Consider the following 21,615-nt stretch of genomic DNA (forward strand, 5'->3'; position numbering starts at 1 on the left):
ATCTTATTAAAAGAAGAGAGCAAGGGAGAAGGATGTGGGGGGGGGATGAGCTGAGACTAGTTATGGAGCTCGATGCAGAGATCCCATCCAGCGTTGCTCTCAGCTAATTCCCTCCTACTCTTGCCTCAAGATCTGAGAAAGGGGGGCTTATGGTACTCTTCGCTTAGAGAAGCCAATATCATATCAAAGGTGGTCACACACGGGCACGTGTATGGATACATATTGCATACTGGGAGCGTTCATCATATCAAAGACGACATCGGCTGCAAATATGATGAGGCACATAGTTTCAAAGGCACGTGGGGCCGGGTGGGAGGAGTGAGAATCAACTTCACCTCTCGTTCAACGGCAGCACTCTGTAAATGAGGTTGGGTGGAGTGACGCCACTCACGGTCTCTCATCCAAGACGTTTTTTCTTTTTCTTTTTTTCCTTTTCATCTTTTTCTTAATGGCACCATCTGCTCCGTGCACGGCCTTCTTAGACTCGCTGTCTTATTTTGAAGTGTAAACTCACACTTGCACGGCTCTGCAGGTTTTTATTTTGCGGTGTGTAACGTGAAGCTGCATGTGCGATGTGTCTTCACGTTTCTGGCTTAATCTCACTTGCCTGTGCTACACTGCAGCTATGTGTAATGCTCTCACAGATGTGCCCTGTAAGTGTGTGTGTACATGGGAGAGTATATGTGAGTGTGTGTGTGTGTGTGTGTGTGTGTGTGTGTGTGTGTTTTTTGTGGGCCTTTTTCACTTGCTAGCTCTTCTGTAGCTCTGCATGCCTCTCTGTGCACAGATACCTACTAGTCTTCCTCTAATAACTCTCTTCCTCCCTATTTTCTTTCCTTCTCTATGATGTGCTGTCTGGAAATAAGAAATCACGCAAGGTAATGAGACAAGACCCAGTCACACCTTAGCCCATGTTTCATTTGAGTCCTTCACTATGTCCTCTCACCCCCATCTCTCCATGCAACAACAGCACAAGGGTAAAACAAAAAAAAGGTACTTCTGCAGAGCTGCAGCTTTAAGGATGCCAGTTCTGTTAGAAAAACTTTGCCATTTCATAAGCCCATGTAGACAAAGACTCACACACAAAACAGTGTTGAAGTAGAGAAGCTCTTAAAGAACGTGGTTTGGCTTTCACCTCAGTCCATCTGCTGTGGGGGTGAGAAGGTGGGAGGGAAGAGGGAAAGAAGGCTGCCATCTTCGTGACGGCCATTGTTATTTAGCCACAAAGAACCCTCTTCATTAGTTTGGCGTAGGCGGCGATATCGCGCCAGTGCCTGCGCGGACGTCAAAAAAAGTGAGAGAAAAAAGACGGTGAAGGCGAGCGGCGACGGGAGGAGATACACCGTAGGAGACGGCGAGGTGCCAAGCCAAGCCGAGCTGTTCTTTTTTGTCATCTGCTCTCACTTCTTCTGCAAACAGGAACAATCCGCTCCATGATATCACAAAGTCGCTCACTCTTTCACTCACTCGCTCACTCACTCTCCCATAACAAGCACCACTCACTGAACGTCACCTGTGCATGGAACCAGCTGTCCTCGTCCACCGGGTGCAGTCTATTAACTGTGTGAGAGGAAGCTGAACATTTCATTGCATGCAATCTCACTTAAAATTGTAGAAAAGTAACCTGACGTAGGTAGTGTGTGCTCCAATTCTAGAGTACCACATTCTAAGGGTGTAACATCTCAAACAAGATCATAAAGTCCAGGAGATTATGTTCAATCTGCAACATTTACCTGCAGAGCAGTAAGGCCTACATAGAGAGCCTGAGGTGGCCAACTCTGCCCGGCAATCGATAACAACTTTTGGCTAAGCCGATAGTGGCCAGCCATGTTTTCCGGGTCCTGCAGCTGTGGCCAAGGTCCCCCCGCCGTGCCTCTGTTGGAAGCGGCTCAAGGTGCAGTGACACAGCCCCGGGCTTCGGCCAAGCACCGCTGCCTCCTGCACTCCAAATCCCATCCTAAATAAAAAGCCGAGCCGGTGCCAGTCGGCCTTCACAAAGCCTGTTTATTTGGCCCCTTCCCTCATTTTTCCAGCAATTAACTCCACTTTAGCCCTCTGGCAATTACTGCTCTATATAAAATAAAGATCATTAATTCCTTCCTTCTGAAGTGGGCTGCCTCTTCTTAAAAAAAAAAAGAAAGGGAGAAGGGAGAAGCGGCACCTTGCTAATGCAAAGCAATTGTCCCAAAGGTTCGGTGGAAGGAATCGAATTTCATAGCCGTCTGCAGGCGCAAATGAATTGCAATTAATGTCTCCACACTCAAGCGTTTGAAAGGTCGGTGCTTATGATCAGCCATTCATTAGAGATGTCTGTTAAGAAGCATCCATATCTCAAGTCCAGCCTGCTCCTGATTTCCCTTTGTAGTTCCTTTTTATGTCTCAGATAGAGGATAATTGACCACTCTCTCTGAGAGACATTGAAATCAATTATGTTGTAATGTATCAAGTGTATTGACGTGGAAGGAAGGCGAGGAAGTGCAGTTAAAGTGTCTGCCGGATACAATATGGAGAACTCTTGTTTTTTTTTTTTGGGGGGGGGGGGTTTAATGGGACAATCTATATGACTGTGACATGTCTGCAAATGTGTTTTATAAATCTCACTCTTTATGTCTCGACTAAAGGGATACAACTTATTTCACGCTCCCCGGACACAAACACATTACTCCAGTCGCTAAAGTAAAACTCTAAACCATTACTTCCTGGGTAGAAAAGCCCTGAGAGGAATTCGAGATGTGGAACGGATGAGAAGAAATTGAGCATTTTTAAAGATATACGCAAGAGCTTTTTTTTTTTCTTTTCAGAGTTTGCAGAGCACTACCTCACCATACCTCTTTGTGTCCTATCTCATCAGAACCTGCACGTAGATCTTAACCTGAAAGAGTCTCTTTTTGTTGGCGGAGCTCCCGATTACAGTCGACTAGCAAGAGTGGCTGCGCTCACGGATGGCTTCAAGGGAACAATCCAAGAGGTAAATGTTGACAAAGCTCTATTTCTTGAAGGAGTGCTGTGTCGTTCGCTGTGCTTGTGGATTCTACTGATGTATATATGCTATTTTTAATGACTCTGGGCCCTTGTACCCTCAGTAGCAGTTATTAACTGTCCAGCTGTCATACAGTACAGTGCTGCAGACCCCAATTTAGTAATTTTCCATTACATGCTCACACTGTGATGGGCAGTGGCTCTGCTCATTTGGATTAGCATGGACTAATAATAGAATGCCCATTTTGAAGTCCCCCCCCCTCCACTTTCACTATTCTCAGATCTTTCTCTGACAGCTTTCCAGTTTTATTTTTTTTTTCTCCACTTTCCAGCAAAAAGCTCATCTCTTAGTGCCAAAAATAACCCGGCAGAACAAAGGCAGGATGTTACTGTTTATGCAAACTTGTCATTAGTTCTCCTCTGCAAACTTTCCCTTGACAGTTTTCGAGCAAATCAAAAGCTAAATGTGGCGTTTGTCTTCCTGTAGGGAATAGTTAATTACGAGGGAAGACGGTATGTATTCTCAGTTTATCGTGTGTGTTGTATCAGCACCTAATTTGTGAGACACGTTACCTGTGTGTCTACAGCTAATGTTTAGAGGAAGAACATGTCCAACACAACAGCATCACTGTATAAAGTATGTGTGGTGATAATTAGGTTTAATGAATATTCAGCAGAAAGCACAACGCGCCATATCTTGATGCCTTCCTTTTAAAAACAACCAGAAGTGGTAACAAATCATAATCTTCAAGGGTTTTGCAAAGGAGAGAAAAAATGAATCTGATAAATTTGACAACAAAAGGCAATGAAACAGAGCTAATAGATTCAAAAGCAAGACAAGAATCATAAAGGCAACCCTCCAGAGAACGGTCAAAAACAATTAATATCAAGAGTATTGCATAAACAGAGGGTTATACAGATTTAGTTACAGTATCTACGCTTGCAGGCAGGTTGGTCTTAAATGTAGGAATACAAAAATCTAGCCTGTATTTTAAAATGACACATTCAAATTGAGGCAAACTTTATGTCTGACCTACAACTGCTTTACTGGAGTATTAAGTATGTATTTTCTTTACTTCATATATAGTATGTAATGTATTAAAGGCCCTGAAAACGTATTTTTAGGGCCTTTAAGGGCACAGCGACATGAACCTGCAAGTATCTGCTCAAGTTAGAACCGTTTTGAGTATTTAGCATCACGTGTTTCTATTTTTGTCCCTGAAAAAGATAGAAAAAGTGCTTTAAACTTTAACTCTAGTTGTTGCTTTATCTATTTGATAGAACAAAGTTTTCAGGGTATTTAAAGTGGTACTCCAGGGATTTAGTTTTGTTCTTAAATTTGGGGGAATCCCAAGAGATAAATTAAAACAAGAAGGTCAATATCAAAGATACAGAGATATTTCAGCTCTCAGTCCCTCGTGTGGTTTAGGGTGCTTTCACACCCAACCTGTTTGGCTATTTATGCAACTCAACGTACGCAAGTACGCAAGTACGTCAACGTGAGTATTCTCCCTATTAATGGGTCAAAAGCTGTTAGAAATGATGCGCTTGTATCCAAATCTGTGTAGTTTGTCATCGCATTGAGTCCATTAAGTGTGTGACAGCGATCCCACAGTTATACACCCTGAATCATGCTGTCAAAGATGCCTAAGGTCCGTGCGCTCCCTGATGTCCGTACCATCTGTCATCTAGAAGCACACAAAGTGGCTTTTCTGCTGTCCTGTCTCTACCTGTTAGTCATTATTCATCATAAAATACGGACATTTTGCAGTCTAATAATACCGATACAGTAGTGCTTATAATCAGTTATTTCTTCGTGAGCTCTTTGTGACAGCAAAGAACATAAATACACATGAGAAGCATTAAAGTGCTGCATAAACTTCTTTCAGTCACTGGAATCGATTTCCCCATGTTGGTCCTGATAATGCAAGATGACAATCGCCGTAATCGCTATCGGCAACAGGAAAATAAATTATCATTGTTGGCCTTCTGGTTTCTGTTTGCAGTCCTTGTAGTAGAGACCAATCACGTTCGAGCAGCCCTTAGTTTAATACAGGTAAACAGTGCGTGTGGAGAGCAATATTGGAACCCAACTGCTATTGTATGATGATTTAGCTTTTTATGGGTTTAAAATGCGCTTGTAAACTGGCTACTTGTGAAACAATTCGGTCAAACACATTGTCTCTCAACTCCAGTCTTGCATCTCAAGTTGCTAAGTGTTAAACAACAAGCAGCTCACGGATAACAAAGTCACCACCCGGCAACCACCAAAACTGTCCAATCAAGCTGTCACTCTGTATAACTTCTTGTTTACTCCTCTTTGTTTGTTTTCTAAAAGTTTAGTGTAAAACACCAGACCTGAACTATAATGTACCAATGTAAGAACCCTTGAAAAGGTCTGGATACAACATGTCTCATGCAACCAACAATTGGGTTTTCCGTAAGACTGTTGCTGCCTGATAAATGCCCACGGGGTTAACTCCCCCAGATACACAGAATACATTAAACAACTGCTTTCTAAAAGTTGTACTAAACATAAGTATGCTGACCTTCATCCCAAAGTATGTGAAAAGCCATCTGCACCCTTTAACCCTGTGTTTCCTGCTCCCAGATCATTTTGATGGGTACCCCCATCCTAAGAGAGGATAACGCCCTTCACTCCAGCAACGTGGCCATGTTCCAGCACCACCCGTGTTCCCAGGAGCCCTGCCACAACGGCGGCCTCTGCAAACCCATGCTGGACACCTACGAGTGCCGCTGCCTCAATGGTTTCAGAGGGGAACGCTGTCAGAACAGTGAGTTTCTCTAGTCGTCGTGTTTACTGCTTATTCTTATATTATGATAATACTTGCTGGCTTGAGATCACCTTTTCATGGCAGTGTGAAATTGCAATGAATAATTGTAACTGTTTCCACCTCCGACATTTTTCGCTCTTACTTTTAAAGGAAATATGTAACACAGCTTGTTCTTGGCTAGCCTCAGCGGAAGGTGAACTACCAGTTCCTGTTTAGTTGTTTGTTGTCCATCGTGCCTTGACGAGACAATACTGATAGTCTTGATACGAGACCTTCGATGTCTCATTCAGTTTGTGTTCTTACGTATTGATTTCAAACCAAAGCGGCAGTTATGAAAATGATGAAATGTGTCTATGGAATATTCATGAAATGCTCTTTTTTTCTGGAGTTGCACATCCCTTTCATCATCTCCCCGTCACCCAGCCAGACACACACTCACTCCGGCCTGATCTTTCTTACGTACTCAGTCACTGCCTTCGCCATTAACCTTGTGCGTGTGGCCGGCTGTCCCTTTCCCGTTAATTAAAACCACAAACCGCCCCATCACCCCCACCCCCAACCCCACCCAATCCCATTTGCTCACACTCCATTGCCTTCGGCTCTGATAACTGAACCCTCTGTCTTATTGATTGGTGTGATCTCATCCTCTGAACAAATCCCTCTCCCCCCCCCTCCTTTACAGCCGTCTACGAGAAGGCCGCCGGAGAGACCGAGGCCATTGCCTTTGACGGGCGGACGTTCATCGAGTACCACAACGCTGTTACGAAGAGGTAAGGGAAAGGACAAGGGGAGCGTCCTCGTTTATTCAGCGTCATCCGGCTCCTCCATCGTAATAGCTATTAGCCAAATAACCCCTCTGACTATCCATCTCCTCCATCGGTAAGCCGTGATGACAGTGTTGATGATATCATCAGTGCTAAGGCTTCAGGGTGAACTAGGCACTTGGCTAATAGCTCATTCTCCCCCCCTCTGTCCATGACAGTCCCGCTTCCACTTTTGACAGGATTTGGCTAATTAGCGAGACGGTTAACAATCACAGTGTTGCCCTGAGCACGCTCAGTTCGCTCAGCAGTCTCCTGCTAGCTCCTGGACAATAATTGCATTATTCAACTTTTTACTCTATTTTGAATATATGTGACTGTTTTTTGTTGTTAAACTGGCATCCAAAAGCCCAGTAAAGGGAAAAAGCTGATGATGTAAGTGTAAAATGGGGGGGGTTTTTTGACCGGGTGTAAAAAAAAAAATGAAAAATGAAACGGCAAAAAAAAAAAATGTATCTCCTTTAAGCCAGCCGATGAGACATTTTTAGTCTTCTATCCATCTACAAGGTTGGCAAGAGTGCGCCTCAAGGTTGTCATAAACAAAAAAATGTTGATGTGACGAACCCGAAAAAGACATCAAGCATACGGCTCTCTATCTTCAGCTCACAGCTCTTCACACAAACACTCAGGTGTGAAAAGCTGGCCACAGCCTGCAGATCGTCACGCTCCCGATGGGGACGCACACCTCACGCCCACTCAGCAACAGCTGGCTGGAGAACTCTGTCACATTGTGTGTGTGTCTCGTTATGTGTATCTTCGCTGTTTGTCGCTGATCCCAGCGTTCCAGTTGTTTGACCTTTTGTCCTGTCCTTCAGTCTGACCTCCCTTGTCCTTTGTCCACACACGTGTTGTCTCATATGAATGTCCTTCGCTGTCTCTCCTTCTCACTCAAGCCAACTGACCAATGAGATCCCAGAGTAAGTAGACTTCATGACTGGGTATTTGCCCAGCTTCCAAATCAAGCCCAACTAACAACAACCCCCAATAAAATTGCCATTTTTGATAGTTAACCCAACTGGAGAGATTAAAGTACATTCACCTTCCAGTCATAATTTCCACACAGAAAATCATCTTTACCGTTTAAGTCAGATTTTATACTCAAGCTCCATACCCATGATTTAATTTGACAGATTCCATTATCCTAAACACATTCTGCAGTGTCATTAGATCCTTGCTTTTTTTTTTCCAGTACAAAGGGAAGCATGAATGTATGCATGATAAGCATTGTGCTCAACCCCCTCAGAGAAAATGAATTGCTGTACGAAGAATGTGCATTCTTTTATGCATGGTTGTAACTCGTTCTTAAGCGAAATGAATTGCCGTGCACTTTACGCTGAATCTGTTATGTGGGAAATGAACGAGACCCCTGCGAGAGGAGTATGTACTAAATACCCCTTAACCTAGTTTATGCTGCCTGTAGAGCTTCTGCTTGGGAAAGCCCTCGGTCATGACTTAGTTATTAAGGGTTTTTTCTTCCAGCTCATTAGCTCGGTAAGTAACCTCCTTTTAAAAAAAAAAAAATCACACAAAGCAGAATTCAGCTCAAATGAAGCCGACTGGATTCAGCCCAGAGTTCCAATCCATGCCAGGGCTCAAATTGTTTTTTTGGGGGGGCCAAATCTCCAACTGTAAATTGTGAATAATTACAGAGTCGGGCCGTACAGAGAGGCAGTGACATGTTAATCACAGATTTGTCTCCCTTTGTAGATTAGACCTCCAATTGAGATCTCTCCGCAGTGTGTAGCCACGGGCATCAATCTCACTTAGCAGGAGGGGACAGTGGTCCTTGGAGCCAGACTGTCAAAAGTTTAATGGATGTCACATTTACTAAGAGCCACAATGAGAGTGAATCTAAGGCAAAGCCGAGCCCTGCCGCAGCACTCTGAAGGCGGGCCGATCAATTCAGCGTGATTTGATTTTGTAAAGGGAACTGGAAAAAAACATTTCTCGAGAGTGCCATTAAGACCTGGGGTGGGGCCAAAATGTCAAACGCTCACCTTGGGTTAATATCGCTGTTACTATTTACGGCACCCTTTGATCGCAGCCCTCCCCCGCCCCTCTGCTCATATCTGAAAGCTCGGGTCGATTGCGCTCAAGCCCCATTATTTCAGTGACAAATCATATTTGGCCATGACTCTCCACTGATATGGCGCTTGACCCCATTTTTTGGACAATTGCTCAATTTTTTCTCATTCACGGCATCCATCTCTAGACCGAAGGTAATTGCCGCTGCACTGTGGCGTGCTGCGCCATAAATATGGAGGACGCTGACTTAAAGTAGCCTTTTACCTGTGTGGACACTGACCATGAGTGTACTTAATCTTGATGCTCACATGTAAAGAAAAAGAAAAATGCTTCATCCCAGGGCATTTTGGTGCATTAGTCATCCATCCTGATCCGTCTAGTTCCCTGGAGGAACGCCTTGCGGTGTGATCAGGGCTAAGCTACACGCTTCCTATGATCACACAGCAGCTGTTATCGACTGTTGACGCGGTCGATACTGTGTTAGAGCAGATAAGTTATGCTTTTTGCTGCTCCAGGTCCAAACCAGACCTCCTGTGAGTCACCCAGTGGTCTCACAACATCCTTCCTTCCTTCCTTCCTCCCCTCCTTCCTTCTTTCCTCCTGGCCTCGTGCGCTTACACTGCATGCCGTTGACTTTCTCCCCCTGCTCCCTTTAAGTCCCGAGTCTCTGGAGAACCCATCTGAGCAGAGGTGAGTCTCTCAAAAGCTTTTAGACTTTGGTACCGTCCACTCCACCTCCTCATCATCCCCCCTTCCTCTCCAGAAAACCCCTCCCCGACCTCTCACAGGGCTAAAGCTTCGTCCGCAGAGACAAAAACATTGTTTTCCATTATTGAGATAGAGTGACCAATACGAGTCACAAAGAGCCTCTGCTTCAATTAATTCTGAAGTTCAGGGCTGTGATAATGGCACAAAACCAGCCGGAGCTGCAGTCTCTTTGCAGCAGCCGTCCTCCCCGATGGCTTCTTATTATTCTAACCGCTACTGCCACCTAGAGTTGAAACAGAGGACAGCACTCTGGAAAGCCCTCCAGAGAATTTGAATACATGTAAGAAGTAGATAAAATCCCTCTGTTTACAAAGAAAAATATCAGCAATAATAGGCAAGCGATCTATGAAGTCAGCGGTATATAGGAGGTAGAACTGTGCGCCGGCGTTGTTTTATTCATGATATATTCAGCACTTTTAATAACCTTGACCTTATCACTGACAAGCCGCTCCAATGGAGATTTATTGGGCCCTGTAAGCTCTTTGAGGGTTCGCCAGGAGAGGGTTCACGGAGCTGTATTTATGTTTCGCTTTCTCTCTCTCTCTGGAGGAAAAAATGATTCTCTTTTTCTTCTTCATGTTTACCTCAGCGGATTTGGTTAATCAACGGGGTCAAAGTTTCCAAACTAAGCATGTTTTTGAAAATTTGACTCCCCCGCTTCTGTTGAGGTGCACCAGCATTAACGTTGGCCTGAGCTGTCAAAATGGCTTTACCTCAGGCCAGCAGTTGATACACTCCAAAGATAAATATCATCTCACTGCTTGTATACTCGACAGTCTTTTTTTTAATTCCTCCTCATTAATCAAAGAAAACACGAGGAGAAAATGATTGAACACTTCTTAAAGCGTAAGGAGAAGTTGCCATACTCAGTTTCTCTTTACCCCCTTCCCATTTCCCGTCCTGTTTGAACTCCCATGAGCCTCATTGTTTGCTATGCTGACTCCTTTGTCTTGTTGTCTGTCTTGTCTAATCTTTGTCTCCAGCGCTGTGCTGCTGTTTGTTTTTGGTTTTTTTAAACCCACGTGTCATTGGTTCTTTGTCGTACGTGTCCTCACCTTGTCTTTGTCTTGGTGTTTAAATACCCTTTGAAGAAGGTGGAAGTAGATCCATTTGGCAGATGTGCAGCCAATTGCTGATTGATGACATTGCACACACAGTCTTACACACACACACACACACACACACACACACATGCAAACGGAGGGAATGATTTTCTGGATCTCTACAATATCGCTGCTGGAGACAACAGGGACTTTGTAAGTGTGTTTGTATGCAGGAATGGATGTGTGTCTGTGCTCACAGATACAGTGGAGGCACGTTGGCAGTGACAGTGACGTGCAGTACTTCTCTGGGAATAGGTGGACGTCGCCAAGCCTCTGCAGCAGTCGAGACACTGGAGATCAAACAGCTGCCTAAACAACACACACAAATTCACACATACAGAGCAGCACAGGAAGCACTGAGTAGCAATGCAGTACAGGCTCAGTAGGATGTGGGGAAGCTAATAGCAGAGCAGCGCCCTGCTACTCCTAAAATCAGTCTGCATCCTTAAAACCACTGTGGCTCTGTTAGTGTGAGGTTGTAGAGGCAGAGCCGCAAAGCTTTCTGGCTACATTCACTGGCACACAGAACCATGTGTCATTGAAGCATAGCTTATGTACCCTCCAGACAACAGCAGCTTCACACACGCAGCTACACATGACACGAGCACCGTGTCAGCTACTCAAAAGTTTAGCCCTCTCTTTTGATGAATTGGACCAAAAGCTAACTAATGTATTTCCTCTCCTCCTAGTGAGAAGGCTCTGCTGGTGAACAAGTTTGAGCTAAGCATCCGGACCGAGGCGACCCACGGCCTGGTGCTGTGGAGCGGGAAGGGCGTGGAGCGCTCCGACTACATTGCCCTGGCCATCGTGGACGGACACGTCCAGATGACATACGACCTGGGCTCCAAGCCCGTGGTGCTGCGCTCCTCGGTGCGCGTAGACACCAACCGCTGGATACACATCAAGGCCAGCAGGTAAGATGGGAGATGGCAGGTAGCTGGGGGATCAGCGCGTGAAAGCTGGAACAGTTAGACCAGGATTAGACTTAATCCATATTGTATTTGTGTTTGCTGCAAACTGTGTGATGTCTTGCATGAATTCTGTGCTACGCAGTGATCCCCTGCACCGAGATGACTGTGATTAGTTTCAGATTAAGGTTATTTTCATGCCTGGTGATGCATGAGTATGACGCACCGAGCATCGAATTGCTTAGACACATCAATGAACGTATAAAAAAAGGAAGAACACGCGGCAACATCCCAACACATTTTGGCCCATTATAAGAAATGTTTCCAGGAAGTAAATAGAAATTCACAACAGTGCTTATAGTAACACATGCACTGTACACATACAGTATACATACATTGATCCTATTTATATGACTATAAATTTGCAATTTGCACATTGCTCAGCTGCAATAGTGAAGTTGCTCTGATCATGTCAATTGACGATGTGCTTTGGTAGTGAAATTTCCCATCAAAATCACAATTAATCCCATTACCATCAGTTGATGTTGATTCAGTCTTGATGACATTTTATACACCCACAGCGTGTGTCTAAAATAAATAAATAACCCTTAAATAGGACACACTAACACAGGTTTTAATTTGGATAATCATTTCAGATTCAGAAAAACAAGCACTACTTTTTGCCACACAGTGATGCCACTTTAACGGATTCCTTCATTAGAAGTGGATTAACTGCTTGAGCTTTAAGAATGACCCACTTAACACCTTCCACGCGATCTCTGCTTTATCGGCGTTGAACGCGTGCTGGGGGATAATTAGACCGGCTTCATCGATCCCAGAGAAACCTCTGCGTTCCTTCCGAAACATCCCAGTCCCAGGTTTACTGGGAGACCACATGAGATGCTGGAAGATGACAACATTTGGGTGTTGATGAGGGTGTAAAAACATCCCAGCATGTTGGCACACAGCTCACATAGTTCCATAGATATCTGTGTTTGAGGCTTTGCCTTTATTGACACTCAGTCTCTGTTGGAAACCCACTTTAATGGCTGCAAATTACCGCCGTTGTCACAATTCACACAAGTGTGCTAATGCGTAGCACAGAGCCACCTAGAACAAATGGCGCTCTAACGGCATCTGTTAGCCGGTAGACAGGCACATTTAGAGCGCTGCTTGGCAGAGGCAGTAATGTGAGTGCTAAGTGTCCTGGCAGTGGAGCAATGGAGTCTTGATGCTTCAGATTAAACGAAACTTCAATTTACAGCTATTCACTATGACATGCATGCGTCAGACCGACTTCTCAACTGCATCTCTCTCTCTCTTTTTTTCTTTCTCCTCTTTAGAGCACTTAGAGACGGCTCTCTACAGGTCGGCAATGAGGCAGCGGTAACAGGGTCATCTCCTTTGGCAGCAACACAGCTGGACACAGACGGAGCGCTGTGGTTGGGTAGGTGCCCACACATGTAAAAAAACAAATAATGAAAAATTGAAAGAAATGTGTCTTCAAAAATGCCATAAAGTACATGGAGTCAAGGGAATACTTGTAATTCCGAACTACTCTTCCATCCTTGCCACTGGTAAGAGGCTGCCAAAAAATGAGCAATGAACTCATTGGCATTGCAGAGGAAGAGCAAGAGTCTCTGACAGGGAAAAAAGATTGCGGTTTGGAAAAAAAAAAAAAAAAAAAAAATGTCCAAGCCTATTCAAGTATTGAGTTGAGAAATGAAAGGCTATCTGACTAATTCAAAAGTTGTCTGCTCCCCTGAATTGAAAATGACCAAAGTCGGGCCGTTATCTACCTCTTCAATTTGGTCTGAACTCGGCTCAGAGAAATCGTTTTTTTGAAAGAACACACACGGCTCGGCGGGGTTTGAACATTTTGAGGGAAAATAACATTGAGGACGGGCGGCGGAATAAAGTCAGACTTTTCTTTAAAATGCACATCGAAAGGCGGTTAGAGAGGAAGAGTTTGAGAGGAGAAGCAGCCTGAGTGGCATTTAAAGAGACACGCTGCATGTAGAGGTACACACACACACACACACACACACACACACACACACACACGTCGAGGCAGTGCAGGGGAACAGGTGCTGAGCAAGCCCCGCAGCAAGAATACATAATCCTCACACAAGCCCTCCCGTCGAGAGCCCTTCTCCTCTTTAAATCCCCTTTCCACTGTTCATCATTAATTCATCTGTAACTTGCATGAAATTAGCCCTGTCGATCCGCGATTCCGAGGCACGCAATCCGATTAAAGGGGGCAGGGACAGGGGATGTAAAAAGGCTCGACGGGGATATGAACTCTCAGCGACACAGATTAAGAAGGGGAGAAACAGGGGAGAGAAGGAGAGATGGGGAATGTGGGGGAGGCAGGGAGAGGAGTTGGACTAACATGAAGTGAAGAGAGAAAAAGAGGATGCAGGAGGATGCTGAGAGTGTAGATAACAGGAGAGAGAGAGAGAGAGAGAGCAGGGATGGCAGCCAGGTAAAACATCAAACACTCGGGTCAGCCTCTCTACCAGTAAGAACAGATCTTATTAAATCCTGAATAAATACTTTTTTTCACGCTGATCTAATGAGAAAGACACTAATGACTACTTTGGGTGTGCTGGCTCAAACGAGTAGCTCAAAACACCATCAGAAGGGTAAAAGGAGGCTGCCACACACCCGGCAATTAGGTCATTAAGCCAACACAAAAGGACTTTATGAGACTTTTCTTTTTTTCTTTTAAAAGAGCTTTGGATGATATGAAATAGAAGAAAAAAGTGCAGGAAAGTTAAAACGAAATGGAAAGTACAAGGGGCTGGAACTTTTGCTTTGAAGTACAAATCCATGATATTTTCATATTAAGAAATTTCCATTTTTAAACTTTCTATGACAGATAAACTCTTACGTGAGTTCATTTACATCCAGTTCACAAGTGCTCTAAAGGGTCTATTTGACAAATAGTCACTTATCTCTTGTGGTATATAGCCATACAGTTCTTGCCTCCACCTCTCTACAACGGAGGTGAATGGCATTTGACTTTAACAAAAAGTGTAGTCTTCTAGAATACGCTGTCAACAGTTTTTATTATTGGGACTATTTCTAACAAGTAGTTTCTTTCTTTCTTTAACATTATTTTTTTGGGACTTTTTTTGGACAGCCAGACAGTTGTTTGGGGGGGAATAAATAGAGGAAGAAGTGGGTAGTTAGCAGTGGTTTTCAACATGGATGGACAGCCAAAGAAAAGTGCAGCACCTGTAAGAACTCAAACTTTAAGAATGACTCTGAATGCACTAGTTGAAGGACAGGTGATATCAGGGCGGTTCACAGCACAGCAGTGAGAGCTTAGCACTAAAGATGGGAACAAATGAAATGTGGGTATTCGTATTTTTACACTCCATCATCACCTTTCATCCGTGGCACATTTCTGAGCACTTTATGCACCTTGTCAAATTAAAAGAACCTTCTCTCTCCTCTATCTTAATCTACTCTGGCTGGTGTGCCGGCTCTCTGCCTTCCTCCCTTTGATCATGGTGGTCTGACAAATAAAGTGTCAACCTGTCAAATACAAAGCCTGATAAAGACAAGTAACTGCTTAAGTACCACAAATACATTTTTTCTACCAAAATATTTTCCGGTACAGCCTTTTGATGGCATTCACAAGGTCTAATTTGTTATGAAATCCAAATCTTTGTCCTGGTGTGTGATCTTTAAAGAGGCACGACATGCATTTGAACAGGGAGGTGAGTTCACTAGTCATAGACAACTCTAACTCAGCCTGTAAACATCAGGAGTAATCTTGGCTTGGGCTTCGATATTTAAAACTTGTATCAAAAAGCCTGGAATGGGGGGAATTGGAATTTGAAAGATGAGTCAGGGAAGGCCTGATCAAACACTACTATTGGTGTATTATGGGAAATGTAGGAACTAGCTTTTTGGGTGCTTGGCCAATGGTAAATATCTGCAGTAGCCCTTTAAAATACACTCAAATAGTCTCTCCTTTTGAGTATTTAGTGTCTGTGGTTTCCCTACGATAAGTGGATGTGTGTTTAGGTACAGCTGATTTATCATTGCATTAACCTCCGTCTCCCCTCAGGTGGTCTGGAGGAGCTGGGGGTGGCCCGTCGGTTGCCCAAGGCCTACAGCACCGGCTTTGTTGGCTGCATCAAGGACGTGGTGGTGGACGCCGTGGAGCTCCACCTGGTGGAAGACGCCTTAAACAGCCCCAAAATATTACACTGCTCCGCCGCCAAATAAAACCAGCAGAGACAGAATATCGAGAGCAACGGAAAAAAAGAAAATCAAACCCTCCCACTCGCTCCCTCCATAGCGCCCATGTCTCCTGCTGTAATTATTTTCTATTTTTGTATACTTTTCATCGCTTTTTATATGGAAAGATAATGAATATGTTTGTTTTGATTTTTATTTGATATATTTTGTCCTTTTTTTTTTTTTTTTTATCTGCACCTCCATAAACAGAACACACTTTCTTTTTTTTCTTAACTGCCCTGGCCCCTTCATCTTTTTCAAAAAAGCAGGCATCTCTGTTAAAAAGGAGATATTTTATTCTTGTCAGTTTTGTTGTTTTAAAACAAACGCCAGCTTAAAAAAAAAGAAGAAGAAGAAGAAACGCCTGCTCCTCCCCCCCCCCCGCTCATTACTTGAACACTGGTGGACTTCGCCGATGATCTCTGGTTACTGCCTTGTCTTGGTGCCATATATATATCGTCCACATTCCCCAAGCACGGCCTCTACATCCACGAGTACATAGACATATACATTCCCCCGTGGGAGCTGCATGCAGTGTGCGCTGTGGTCGGTGTGTGTGCAGCTCTTTGATGCTGCAGCCAGCTGGCGTCTCCAGTCAAGAAAACTCTGTAATCAGCCCCGCTTGCCCACTGTATTTTCCTAATGGGAATTTTCAGACATCAGTCAAGCTGCTACAGTGAGAAAGTACACAGTCGAAACTACTCCATCATCCCCCATCTCACAGCGCAGACTAAAAAAAAAACCAGAAGAAAAGAAAAGAAAAAACTCTCCACTCAATCTGAATCCCATCAGAGCCTTTAGTTTTGAAATATGACTCACTTACACAGCAACCTGACATGACGGAGAGAGCGCTGCGTTCCACAACGACTCGCATATCATTAGTCATAAGTCAAGACATGAATAAATGTTATAAATATAGAGTATATAAATAATACCTGAGACTGTGAATATGTAAGATGGGTTCTCTTTCGGAGAGTTGTGCTTCTCATGTACTGTTGTGCGTTCTGTTTTTACAATCCGCAGATGTAACTAATGATGACCACTATAAATGCATGCACTTCTGCAGTGTTGGTTTGAATCTGGTTTCTGTTTGTTTGTTTTATTTACATTTTGTTCCCAAAAAAACAAAAAAACTTTCTAATTGGGAAAATTGTCACTGCTTGGGAGTTTGTTTGTTTTTTGCAATGACTATAAAAAGATTCCTTTTTTTCTTCTTATTTCTCAAGAAACTACGGCGCTCAGAATAATGATTTATATTTCTTCATTCTCTGTGTCTTTTTTTGATCTTTTGATTTTTTTTCTTGGGAGCAGTTAGTTTTGCAGGACTTCTGCAGACTGGTGCATAAGGGGAAGAGTTGTTACCATATCTGACCTTCAGGAGGTGCTGAAAGCAAAGACTGAAGAATAAAGGACAGACAGAAAGGAGGCGAGGAGAGATCTTATCACAGTGGGAGCGACTACCCTTGGGGATGTCCTGTCAAACAACAATCTGTTGTCAACACAAACAAAAAAAAAAGCTTCAAAAAACTCTGCCTGAGACTTCATTTCTTTTCGCATTTGACCTAGGAGCATTCCTTGGAGGAGTCCTTTTTTTCCGGCTGTTGAGAGAGAGAGAGAAAGAGAGCGAGCGAGAGAGAGACTGTGATGTTGTTGTGACCTTTTTGAAGCCATAACAGCCGCAAAAATGGGAGGAGATGCATAATCCTACAGTACTTGCAAATTAACATAGTAACGCATGGGTTTGTATAACTAGTGCGAATTCTGTAACATTCAGTGAACTGATGCAACGCGGAGTCGTCCTTGCTGAACCACAATAAGCTGCGATGACCCGACTTAAGGACACTTGTTTTGATATGAGAACTTTGGCAATATTCTAAGACAAAATCATGCCTGTTCGTGGTTGAGTATCAAATGGTCTTGTGCTATTTTCTATTTGTTTTCCTTTCTTAAGTTCTTAATTATGTTTTCAATTCTTAAATCATCAAACAACCTGTTTTTGTACAGCCCTGCAATTTTTAAGTGTAAATTTAGCAAATGTGTTATCTGTGGAGGTTTATGTTTTTTAGTAATATACACTGGAACCATGTCTGACTTGTCCGTTGGCCCACACCATGATATACTTACAGTATGTACATGGGGGAGGGATAGCCCTAAAGCTACCACTGTGTGCATTCACGCTCCGAGTGTCCACACTGGACCAGGAAACCCTCTCCTGGTGTCCCAAAAAAGACACGTTTGAATTCCAGCACTCACTCTATTAACCTTAGACTGGTCTTATTTTACAACACCGTCCTTTGAATTCGATCTATTCAGGTGGTGACGCTTAACAAAGGAGAGATCCCTGTGTATTTGGAAGGACTCAAGAACAATAAAAGACAATTGCAGTCTATGGTTTGGGTGGAAACTATTTGCCTTAAAAACCGCTCACCTCGACTCAGAGCAGGTGACAAAGACGTCATCCATATAACTGTTTCCTTATTTTAGCCGGTGTATTAGCCTCATCCCCATAATGTAAAGGAGTAATACATAATAATAATAATGATAATTATATTAGTAATAATGCTCATACACAAAAAAAAAAAAAAATCCCTGGGGACCTCTGCAAATGTCCCCTCTGGCTTTTTACAAAAAATCTTCTATTTACTGTTTTTTGGAATCTATTTTCTGTTCCTTATTTATGTCTACATGTGGATTACCCTCCATGTCTGGCCTCTGTAAACTACTGTCTGACTGCGCAAACCTCCTCAAAGGGCAGTGCACCGAGTAAGAGTGGCATGACCTGAACATTACTAACTTTATGACCTTTGTCTTGTGTTCCTACCACCATGAAATAAAATGTCAACCAATGGAGCCCATTCTTGTCAGAAGTTTTGATTGTGTCATAGTCTGGAGATGATTTGCATTTCAACAACTCTTAGAATGGTAAGGATGGTGCTGTTCTATATTTTCAGAACTCTCAACAAATCCTGTGAAAAGATCTAAACCAACAATGTGTTAGTGTGTCTCTCAATGCTTTCCAACCTACCTACCCTGTCACCAGGACCAATCTTCACAGAAGATGTGTATCTTTAAAAACAGGTAACAGATATATACTTATATAAACTAGTAAGTACCCAAAGCCCGCCTGCTTGGGAACTGCACTGTATTTCTTAAACAAAAGTTACTCAAACTATAGTAAATAGTGTATTTTTGCAGGGACTATTTTCAGATGTGGAATAATACACATTTGGTGTGGTTTGAGTATTAATCACACCCGGATGGTGGATGTGTTATTGACTCAAAATAAGCTACAGTACCAGAGTTGAACGTAACATTTTTATTCTTGATTTTGGAAATTGTGATTCAAAAAATGTTTATACTCAAGGCCCACTTACAAGTTTTTTCCGGAGCTTTCAACCTACTGGGGAAGAATGTGAAATGTGGAATGAAGAGAGCCCACTATATGATGTATATCTACAGGTTCAGGTCTGTTAACATCGCAATTATCAAGTACAATTTAGGGGGAAAGCTCTATTATCTTATCAATTCACACTGTTAAGTTAAGACTCAAAGGGCCAGTGTGTAGTATTTCTGGAAATCTATTAGCAGAAATGATTATAATATTCATAACTATGTTTTTCTAAGTGTATAATCACCTGAAACTAAGAATAATGTTTCTACATTAGCCCAGAACAGAGAAACCAAACACTTGCTCTCCAGAAATCCTTTTGCATTTTAACGTTACCTACACTGTACCTTTAAATCTGTGGTCAGTCTTAATGAGACGTATCTGCTGAGTATCCGTTTTGATGGAAAAGTCTAAGACAAACAGTGTATTTCCGAATCAAAAGAAAATCAAAGTCTCACGCTGTACACACGTCAATAAACAATATTTCTGGCTACGTTGATATTTACTTCTTATAATTCAAATCACCTTCAGCAATCTGTTGTGCCCTCCTGCTAATTGAAAGCCTGGACTTCAAGAGAAAGAAACGACTATTGCAAAGATTCATACATCATTCAGTACATCCCAACAAGCCTGAGAATGGATGAGATTAACGGATTCCTTGCTAATGACAGAGAAGGACACTGCATCTTGTGTTGTGTTAATTAAAACTATATGGAATGGTGTGAAGGATATAGTTTTGCTCAGTGAGGGATCCCTCTGGGGAAAGATCGTTTACAAGTTAATAGGCATGAATGGCTTGATTAAAGGGTTTTCCCGGAATTCAAATCAAAACAAAATACGAGATACAGATATAGAACCAAATAATGAAACAGAGGATCATTGTTTGGCTGACACCCAGTGGAGCTCGAGGGTTAAAGCGGCTCGGGGGTGAAATATTTCTTTCCGAGGACACAAGATTCACAGAACCAAGGAGACGAAGAAATCTAAGTTTGATTCATGTGTTGAGAGAAGGAAGATCTAAGAGGCAGCTGGAGAAGATGTGCTGTCTTAATACTTATTGGGGAATGCAGTTTGTTCAAAGGGCAAAGTGAAGTTATGAATTATGCAACAAACTCCTCGACCTCTTCAGATGAAATTTCATCAGAGCTTCCAACGTGAGCCAAACACAGGCCCTGGAGTCCACGACATCATCTGCTGAAGTAGACACTGTTTTTAGAAAAATCGCTGAATGAACTTCCAAGAATGTTTTCTAAAAATGTTGGACAGTTACTCCCCCTAAAATAAAGACTGCACCCTCGCTACATTTCACCCCCTTTTGTTGGATAAAGTTCCTCTCTCACAGCTTTTAATGTCCCCATGGTAATAAAAGTTCTTTCTCTCCCCAGCTGTCCAGCTGCGTCACTCTCAGTATAAGTCCTCTTTGTTTCCCTTCCCCGATTTTTTTCAATCTTTGGACGGGCAGATTTGCAAGTCTCAAGGCAAAAGGGGTCAAAGGCCACAAACCCATAGAAGCAGCCACCTCGGGGTAGATGGGACATCCTGGTTTCCATTCCCTTGGGTGGGGAACCAGGCTTTGTGCTCTTGAGTCTTTTTGTCCTTCCTAGACTCAACAGGACATCAGTCTGCATGGTGATAAAAGGTGGACGTTTCAGTCCAGGAACCTTGTCATGTATTCTTTAAATCAGTCAATCTCTAGCAAACACCACTATTTTGTTTTAGAAATTTGTATTTTTTCGTATTCTTCCAGGCATCCATTCATTTTATTTCTGTATGGTGTGAGTGTAGGTTTATTTACTGTTGCGATGCAGTGTGGTCTTTTTGTGCACATGGAACACTTGGGTAATATATCCAAAACATAAAAATGTTATTTACCTTTAAGGTTATTTCACTTTGCTCACTCCTCAAAAGGACATTTTTAAACTGCACCTCAAAGCAGCAGCTTTGGGGGGTTAAAGCTTTTATATCCTGATTATTTTTCAATTACAGTCAAGGGACCATGTTTAATGGCCACAATTACAATGTTTAAGGTCACCAATGCTTGTATTTGCACTCCCAACACAACAACACACACAAGCAGTAAAACACAGCTTGATTGACCTTTTTTCTCAGACATGTGCAGAAGCCAAAGAGAGCTAATTTATCACCTCAAAAATGTGCCTGTCGCTGCAGCAGTAAAAAAAGGTTTCCCATCATCCTTAAAACATCAACCGCCCAATAAATGGTAATGACTTTGTTTTTCGAGTCCCTCAGTCTTTTATCAATCACGTTCAGCACTAAACACTTAATGTGCACTCAGTGTTATCCCCATATTCAGCCATTTCTCACCCTCCTCATCAATTTCCACTGTGTATCGATCAGCGACTAATGCCCTCCCATTGTGCGACACCATCGTTTTAACTGATCATGAGGCCCAAACAATAAACCCTATGTTCCAACCTGTGTATCCTGCCTGAAGCACATTTCATCTGGCAGAGAAAAAAAAAACCGTCTACTCTGGCAACAGTGAACGCCACGGAGAGAAGAAACTCCCTCTCCATCATCACTGTGTTTGTATGTAGGCTGCAGCAGCACACT

General features: G+C 43.0%; 1 protein-coding gene across 1 annotated transcript in view; it reads left to right on the forward strand.

Moving 5' to 3' along the window:
- Positions 1–16,731, forward strand: part of agrn (agrin) — a 232,876-nt gene extending 216,145 nt beyond the window's left edge. Inside the window, 6 exon segments of the mRNA XM_054608599.1 lie at positions 2,852–2,968; positions 5,591–5,774; positions 6,457–6,544; positions 11,181–11,405; positions 12,743–12,846; positions 15,481–16,731. Of these exon segments, the coding sequence (XP_054464574.1) occupies positions 2,852–2,968; positions 5,591–5,774; positions 6,457–6,544; positions 11,181–11,405; positions 12,743–12,846; positions 15,481–15,641 (879 nt within the window). The 3' untranslated portion in view covers positions 15,642–16,731.
- Positions 16,732–21,615: the final 4,884 nt, after the last annotated feature.

The sequence above is a fragment of the Anoplopoma fimbria genome, chromosome 12 (genome assembly GCF_027596085.1).
Source record: "Anoplopoma fimbria isolate UVic2021 breed Golden Eagle Sablefish chromosome 12, Afim_UVic_2022, whole genome shotgun sequence".
Classification (NCBI taxonomy): Eukaryota; Metazoa; Chordata; class Actinopteri; order Perciformes; family Anoplopomatidae; genus Anoplopoma; species Anoplopoma fimbria.